The 8,605-nt window shown below is 48.2% G+C and overlaps 1 protein-coding gene across 1 annotated transcript; it reads right to left on the bottom strand.

The window, feature by feature from the left end:
• Positions 1-5,262: 5,262 nt before the first annotated feature.
• LOC102242509 (claudin-34) lies at positions 5,263-5,916 on the bottom strand. Its single transcript, XM_005880973.1, has one exon. The coding sequence runs from the start codon at positions 5,914-5,916 to the stop codon at positions 5,263-5,265; it is 654 nt and encodes a 217-aa protein (XP_005881035.1).
• Positions 5,917-8,605: the final 2,689 nt, after the last annotated feature.

The raw sequence follows: 8,605 nt of genomic DNA on the forward strand, positions 1-8,605 counted from the left end.
ACTGGGTCACTAGTATGTATATTAAAGGCTAAGCAACCAACCAACTGTCTGACCAGTTGGCTGGCAGGTATGACATGCAATGACTGCCATGGGGCAAACAACGCAGGAGCTGCCAAGTGATAGCAACTTTGAAGAGTGCCCCCTTGCACTCCAGGACCACTTGGGGATGTCAGGCTGCCAGTTTTAACCTGATCCCCTCAGGCCAGGCCAAGGGACCCCACCTGCTGGAGGGACATCGCTCACTCTGCAGTTGACCTTTGAGCCCTGGTGCTGCCCCAGGTGTGGCTGGCTGGGGAGGGACCATGGGAAGTTGGCTCCAGAACATGTCCGGCCTGTCTCTCCCAGTCCTGCCCTGCCAGCCACCTTCTAATTAATTTCCTTTCAATGTGCATGAATCCATGCACCAAGCTTGTAGTCGTATTATGACCTAAAAAGTACATAAAAAAGCTAATCCTTGTAAAGAGAAAGATGTGTTTGATTTATGAAAGGTGTAAGACCCTATGGTTTGACAAAGCTAACAGCGAAGAGGCTTTTAGACCAGCCTGCAAATGTGATGGTGATCATTTCTGTCTAATTAAGGTAGCCTTTCCTGGATGGTGTGACTCAGTGCCCTATGAACCAGGAGTTCATGGTTCGATTCCCAGTCAGGGCACATGCCCGGGTTGTGAGCTGGATTCGCAGTAGAGGGTGTGCAGGAGGCAGCTGATCCATGAATCTCTCTCATCATTGATGTTTCTATCTCTACCTCTTCCTTCTTCTCTCTCTAAAATAAATAAAAACATGTTTTTTAAAAAGACAAGTCTTACATAAATGATAAACAAATAAAGGTGGCCTGCATTCACCTCTCTGTAGGACTGCCGATGACAGTTAACCTGTTCACAGAGCAAATAGAAGGATTAAATAAAGTGACCCCCCCCCCACAAGAAATCTTGAAGAATAAAGTGCAATAGTTACCCAACCAATACAAAAAGGCAGGAGGAGAACGTCTCAGAGGTACAAATGGTAGCCACTGCCAAGCTGCAACAGAAATAAGGAAATCAAACATTCTTATGTTTCCATGGCTCCCAAGGCTGATCTGCAGGCTTGTGACAATAGTCTCCTTAAAGGGCCAGAGTCACGGAACAGGTCTTCAAGAGTTGAAGTCTTGCCCTAGCGCATTTGGCTCAGTGGATAGAGCATTGGAGTGGGAACTGAAGGGTCCCGATTTCTAATCTGGTCAAGGGCACATGCTCTGGTTGTGGGCTCCATCCCCGGTGTAGGGCTTGCAGGAAGAAGCCAATCCATGATTTTCTATCACCCTTGATGTTTCTCTCTCTCCTTCTTCCTTCCTCTCTGAAAACAATAAAAATATTTTTTTAAAAAAAGAGTTGATGTCTTTCTATAATAGAAATGTCCTTTATGAAGTCTTAGACCAAATAGTCACTGTAATTCATCAGAGTCTTAAGTAGAAAGCCTGGAAGAAGGACCACGGTGATGGGGAGAAAGTGTCATGATAGGGAGCCAGGGCCAGGCCATGGGGTGGCCTCCTTGAAGTGTCCTTGGACCAGGACCTTGGGTGAAACTGACTTGGGTCCTGGCTGTCACCCGACTCTGCTTCCAGTTGGACGTTACTGTCTCCCTGGAAGAGTTCCTTCTAGGAACTCACATGGGACACATGAGCTGGGGATGGAAGTGGGCAGGGAGGAGAAGAAAGGGCCAAAGTGGGGTAGCAAACAGTGAGAATGAGGGAAAAACTTGTGCTTTTATTTTCACTGTTTACTTCTTTTTGTTTTAGGTTTTAGTTGAGGTATACTTAACAAAGAGTGTGACATACTACCATGAAGTGTGCAGCCCAAGTAATTTTCACATCGGTCTCTCATAACCTCCATTCAGACTAGGAGACAAAATATTCCTGTCTCCCCAAAATTCTTTCATGCCTCCCCCGCTCCCCAATAGCCATGAGTGCCTGCCCCTCTGCCCTCACCCTGACCATGGGTTTTTGGGTTGCTTGCTCAGTATAAGGGTTTCTAGAGTCACCTGCGTTGTGGACCTTGTCATCCCTTTGTGTTGACTCTATAGTATTCCATGTATGAATATGCCCAGTCTGAATACCGTTCTCCCACTAATGGCCATTGGGATGTCCCAGTTTGGAGCTATTATGGGAGGAATTGGTTGCTATTCAGAAAGAAGGCAGATGTTTTCTCTGTACTGGATGTTCCCGCTGGAGCAGCAGTAGGAACTGTGTGCTTTGTACAGTTAGGTCTCTAACATGAGCTCCCCCAGATGGTAGAAGAGGGACTTTTCCCATTTCCCAGAGACCCGCGCACATGGTCGCTGCTCCTCTGCTTTTCTCTGTTGGGGGAGCTTCCTTCTTAGAAAATGTCCCTAGGAAAGGCAACCCCAGGGAACCATCAGTGCAGGCGTCCTGAGGAGAACATTCACAGAACGTTGTGATGGTGTCCACAGATCCGAGATGGTCTTTACACCTCCAATTAGACTCCTCAGTCTGGTGAACAATGCGTTTCAGGGGCAGGAAACTAGCTTGCAGCAGGTAACACTGTTACGGCACTTTGACTATTATGACAGAGGACTGCGTCAGAAGACCCCGAATTTTGTCCCAGCGCCCCTCTAACCAGGAACAAGCCACTTAGACTCTCTCTGCAATCACGCAAGTGGAAGCAGGAGCCACCTGCTCTGTCCACAGAGAGCTGCCACAGAACGCCACGCCTCCTGGTGCTCAAGCCAACCCTGCTCTTTCTCCATGGCGGCCCAGCGGCCAAGCGACTCAACACTCAGCTCACCGGGCACCATGACAGGCACCTGCTGCTGTCCGGCAGCGGATCTCCCTCCGCGAGTGCTGTCACCAGGACTCCTCCCTGCCTGGCGCCCCTAGCAAAGGGCCCGGCACTGTCCAACGCTGGCCCTGAGCCAAAGGCCACATGGCAGCCTCTGGCTCCTGGGCGCCCTGGAAGGATTCCCAGGGAGGAGAAGAAGGAAAGAAATGCCACAGGCCTCAGGCACCCTCGCTGTGCTGCACTCGCGGGGAATGCGCAGGACACCTTCTCTTGCCTTATTCCTGTGAAATATTAATAAAGTGAGTCCCTTAAACAGTCATTGCCAAAGAGCCCTTGACAGGGGCTTGGAAGTCTTTTCCCCGCTTCCCCAGAGCAGACCCCGCCTGGTGGCCGCCTCACCTTCTGCGTCTGAACCTCATGACCTGTCCGCTTGCTCTCTGTTGACACTGAAGGCCAAGAGTGATCAAGAGACCACTTTCCTCAGCCCCAGCGGTTCCATCATTCCCCAGCGTGACTAGCAAGAGGCAGGCGCGCCACCCTCCGCAGGGTATCAGATTCCAGGAACCAGCCCTCATCAGAAGCATGTCTCCCAAGAGCTTCTTTTTTCAAATAACCAGAGGTTTGACTCACTTAAATAACACACATCCTCTTTCAAACTTATATGTACCGTTGGTCAGAACAGATTTCATTGGGGGAAACGTGGTGTTTCCCTAGAAACCATTTCCCAGCCATCCCAGAGCTGCGTGGAGAATGGGTAAGACTCCGCCCAAGGCCAGTCCTGAACGTCCCACGGAAAGCAGGGGCTCCTTTCAAAGCCCTGGGAGGGAAGCCAGGGTCTCTAACTCAATGCAGAGGCTGTGACTTCCTCCTAGGTCTAAGGACAGTGTGCAAATCATGGCAGGCAGAAAAGGGACATTTCCTAAAGAATGCTTCCAACACTTGACACTCGCTCCCTCAGAGGGAAGAGGGAAGAATCCATGGCCCACAAATCAGATTCAAAGCCCAGAGGCAAAGGTTCCATTGAACATTCTAGGGTCCACAGACAATGTGTTTGGAACACATATTTAAATACCTGATAGACTTATGCCCCAGGGGGGAATTTTTCAAACACTGTGCTCTCAGAGACTTAAATACTCTTTGAGAAGAAAGTTATTTCCTGTCAGCCCTTGGATTTCTCTCCTGTAGCTCTAAATTAAAGTGAGTCTGTCTCAATTTTAACCTATTAATGATCTCCCCAAGTTATTTGTTTAGTGTTAATTGAGTCCTTTTAAACTTTTGAGGAGCTGTGAGCAGTTGTGCAGAGGGTGTGGGTCAGGTGTTCTTTATTGAATGTTTTTAGACGCACTTCCCACATGAAAGACATCTAGTTAATATTAGCTGAATGAAGCCATCAGTGAGTAAATGAGCTGAAGTTGTTGTCTCTCCTGACTTGCCTATAAGCATGATTTTGCAATGTAATGAGTTGTGGGTGTTAGCGGGGGACTTATAACTTACCCAGGAAGTGAGTTGGACCACCCATAAAGCAGGGAAATATTTTTTTCACAACAGGGCATACCTATCGGGTGCGGTTCTGAGAGCAGTTACCTAGATTTATAGAAATAAGACCTATGCTGACTCAGAATCTAATCAAGCTTCAAGAGGTAGTTAGCAATTTTAAAAACAGGACAATTGACTCATTTTCTTTAGCAAACAAAAATATATAATTTTTTCTTTTTACAAAAAAGAAACAGAAGGTGTGGAAGGGGGAGTCCTTTAAATTGAGACTTAATAGGCAGAGTGAATATCTTAAGCAATAAAATAAATAAGATTGTACAATTACTTTTGAAGCATTTAAAAATTCTGATAAGTATTTGATGATAACAACAAAAAGTTGTTAACTTTAAAAGTATACTATGGTTATGCAAGGAAATGTCCTTTTTTTAGAGACTAATTTTGAAGTGTATGAGGATGAAGAAATGTGATGTCTGGCGTTTGCTTTAAAGTTCTTCAGAGAAAGAAAAATAGATGAAAAGAAGGGAAGAAAAAAGAGAGAAAATGGATATGGCAGAATCATGATAATTGTTGAGTCTGGTAATGGAAGGGGGGTTCCTTCCACTATTCTGTTTTTGCACATTTGGGGAAATTGCATGTACATGTGGAGAGGTGTTAGGGCCATGCCATAGAAGGTCAGGCCGGTTGTTTTTAGTGGAAGTTTGAGAGGCAGATGTGAGAATCCCAGCAACTCTCATTTCCTCACAGTAGGTGTATAGCATCAATTATTTACCCAATAATAATAAAGACAGGTGGACAGTAGTCTTTTGGAATTTTTTAATGAAAGTTAATTAACCAATCAATGAGTCCAATTTGGACATAAAGCAAATGGCCACTTTCTGCTCAAAATGGCCTTGCCATGGTCATGAGTCCTTGAACTATTTCATAGAGCATCCTGACAATACTTCACCCCCATAAACTGCTCTCGTGGATTTGCAAAGCTATGCAACCAGGAATTTCACACTTGCGAGACCTCAGGGTACACTTGGCTGTTGGGGGGCCGCTGGAAAGAGATGGTAAGCAGCCCACTCAACAGCATGAGGAAGGCAGCCAGAACTGCCACTGGCACGGTGCTGCCGATCTCCTGCCGGTCTGGCTTGAAGGGGATGTGGAAGGATGGCGGGAAGCTTATGCCCTCTTCATTCATCACGGAGTGGTAGTTCCAGATCACAGCAATGAAGATAAATGCACCCGCTGTGATGCTCAGGACACCGCAAGCGAATAACAGATTGCAGGTGTCGTCATCCTGACGCTTTCCCACGTACACTCTCCACAGGCCCATGACCATGAGCACTTTCCCCAGGAGCCCCAGCAGGCTGGCGGCCAGCAGAAGGTTCTGAGCGATGAGGATATCGAGTGGCAGGTAGGTGTCACTGTAGGTGTAGCGGTGACACGAGATGGGTCTGCTGTGGAGGCTGGTGGGCTGGTAAGTGCAGACCTTCCACATCCCTATGCAGGCCAGGCCCGGGAAGGGGGTGGAGCTGTTGTCCACGTACCACACCCGCCACTCGGCCAGGCCCATGCAAGTCATGGAGAAGATCCATCCTACGGTAGTGACAGCAAAACCCGCTACTTGGCAGTTGGCACTGTTGACCAGCGAGGTCATGGCCATGTATCCAGGGGAACTGCAAACAAATAGAGGGCGTCATGAGGGTGGGACCCAAGACCTGGAGCCGCCTCCCCGCTCCTCGGGGGTGAGCAGCGCTATATTGGAGAGGGAAATGCCATATTCCAGAATGGAGACACTTGACCCCCATGCACGGCTGGCGAAGGGTCCATGGGCAATTTTTACTGAAAGCCTTAAAATATACAAACTTTCACCCTGCAGGGTAGCTAAGTGGTTAGAGTGTCTTCCCAACAGGCCAAGGTTGCTGGTTCGATCCCTGGTCAGTGCACATACAAGAAGCAACCAATGAATGTATCAGTCAGTGGAACACCAAATCCATGTTCTCCCTTCCCTCCTCCCCTCCCTGTCTCAAAAATCAACAAAAATATGTTCAAACTTTCAAACAGGCAGTTCCACTTCTGGCATTTGTTGAAAGACCCAATTAAGATTGGCTAGATATAATAGAGATGGGCATCACAGCACAGTGTGACATTGAACAATGGGAAACCATGTCAAACCCAACAATAGGGTTTGGTGAAATAATTTATGCTACATCCATACAATGGAGCTCTAAACGAACATTACAAGTGCAGCCAAGTTGTACTCGGTGTGATGTTTGCTGTCTGGCCCTTCTCATCTCACATAATGTTTTCAAGGGTCATCCATATTGCGGCTCCTGGGAGCAGATTGTTCCTTTCAATTTGAAGAGCCGTCTTCAATTGTATGGATATACCATAGTTTGTTTATCCCTTCGTCCATTTGGGAACATTTGGATCAATTTTAAGTATTGGCTCTTATAAATTCTGTTGCTGTGAACATTTGTGTCTAAAATTTTGAATGGGTGTATGTTCTCATTTCTAGAGTGTGGATAGCTAGGAGTGAGACCTGTGGGTCATGCTGTAACTGTATGTGTGTTTAACTTCGAACAAAGTACTAAGCTGTTTCTCCAAGTGGCTGCACTTTTGCAATGAATGTAGGAACTGCCTTTTGGGAGTTTTTTACATTCTCACCAGCTATGAATTCAGGTTCTAGTTCCTCCACACCTTCTCCAACATTTAACAGTTTTTGATTACACAATGGAATACTATGCACCTATCAAAAAGAAGGATCTCTTACCTTTTGAGATAGCATGGAGGGACCTGGAATGTATCATGCTAAGCAAAATAAGTCAGTCAGAGAAAGACAAGTATCCCATGATCTCACTCCAATGTAGAATCCTAATATATAAAAACCCTGGGTCTTAACAACTGGTAACTACCAAGGCTCAACCAACCAGAAGTCAATCCTGCAGTCAGCACTGACTGCTGAGGGGTCTGCGAATCAGGGCCAGAGAGAGGCCTGAAGAAAGAAGCTGGGACTGTCTGTTGCCTCTGTGGCAGCTTTTGATCAGCACTTGCCTCTCTCTTTCTTTCCCAGTCTGGCCAGCAGCGGAGACTCCATTTCTCTCCCGCCTCCACCAGGGTTGCTGATAAGCCCTGCCTTTTCTGATCAGGCCCCGCTGATAGGCCCAGAGATGCTGACTGGCATAGAAACCAACCAATCAGAACCAAATATAGGTGAAGTGTAAAGAACCAATGGCTGCCTAGGCCTAGGAGGCAGAGCTTTCGACACTGACTGGCATAGAAACTGACTAATTCGAACCAAATTGGCTGGCAGAGAAGGGCAGTTGGGGCGAGATCAGGCTGGCAGGGGAGGGCAGTTTGGGGCAACCAGGCCCACAGGGGAGGGCAATTGGGGGTGAGATCAGGCAGGCAGAGGCAGTTGGGGGTGAGATCAGGCTGGCAGGGGAGGGCAGTTTGGGGCAACCAGGCCCACAGGGGAGGGCAATTGGGGGTGAGATCAGGCAGGCAGAGGCAGTTGGGGGTGAGATCAGGCTGGCAGGGGATAGCAGTTGGAAGCGAGATCAGACCATCAGGGGAGGGCAGTTAGGGGTGATCAGGCAGACAGGCAGAGGCAGTTAGGGGCGATCAGCCAGGCAGGCAGAGGCAGTTAGGGATGATCAGGCAGGCAGGCAGGTAGAGGGGTTAGGGACAATCACGCAGGTAGGCAGAGGCAGTTAGGGGTGATCAGGCAGACAGGCAGAGGCAGTTAGGGGCGATCAGCCAGGCAGGCAGAGGCAGTTAGGGATGATCAGGCAGGCAGGCAGGTAGAGGGGTTAGGGACAATCACGCAGGTAGGCAGAGGCAGTTAGGGGTGATCAGGCAGGCAGGCAGATGAGTGGTTAGGAGCCAGCAGTCCCAGATTGCGAGAGGGATTGAGCCTAAGCCAGCAGTCGGACATCCCTCAAGGGGTCCCTGATTGGAGAGGGTGCAGGATGGGCTGAGGGAACCCCCCCTCTGTGCACAAATTTTGTCCACTGGGCCACTAGTCTAATGAATAAAATAAACTGATGAATGAAGTGGATCCAGAGATATGGAAGCATGGAACAGTGCAGAGTCCTGGAAGGAAGGCAAGAGAGGATGGGTGGGTGGGAGTAATTAACTCAGGACCTTGTATGCATATGCAGAACCCATGACAATAGACTAGGGTGCTGAAGCCCTGGGGTGTGGGACAGGATGGGCTGGAGGGGGCTGATGGGGAGAAAGGGGAGACATATGTAATTTTTCAACAATAAAGATTAAAAAAACAACAACAACTGATGGGCAAAATAGATCCAGAGACATGGAAGCATAGAATAGACTGACAAATCTCTGAG

Source organism: Myotis brandtii, unplaced genomic scaffold (assembly GCF_000412655.1).
Source record: "Myotis brandtii unplaced genomic scaffold, ASM41265v1 scaffold665, whole genome shotgun sequence".
In the NCBI taxonomy this organism is placed as follows: Eukaryota; Metazoa; Chordata; class Mammalia; order Chiroptera; family Vespertilionidae; genus Myotis; species Myotis brandtii.

Coding starts and splice junctions, on each gene's coding strand:
- LOC102242509 (XM_005880973.1), bottom strand. CDS start 5,916: ATGGCCATGACCTCGCTGGTCAACAGTGCCAACTGCCAAGTAGCGGGT.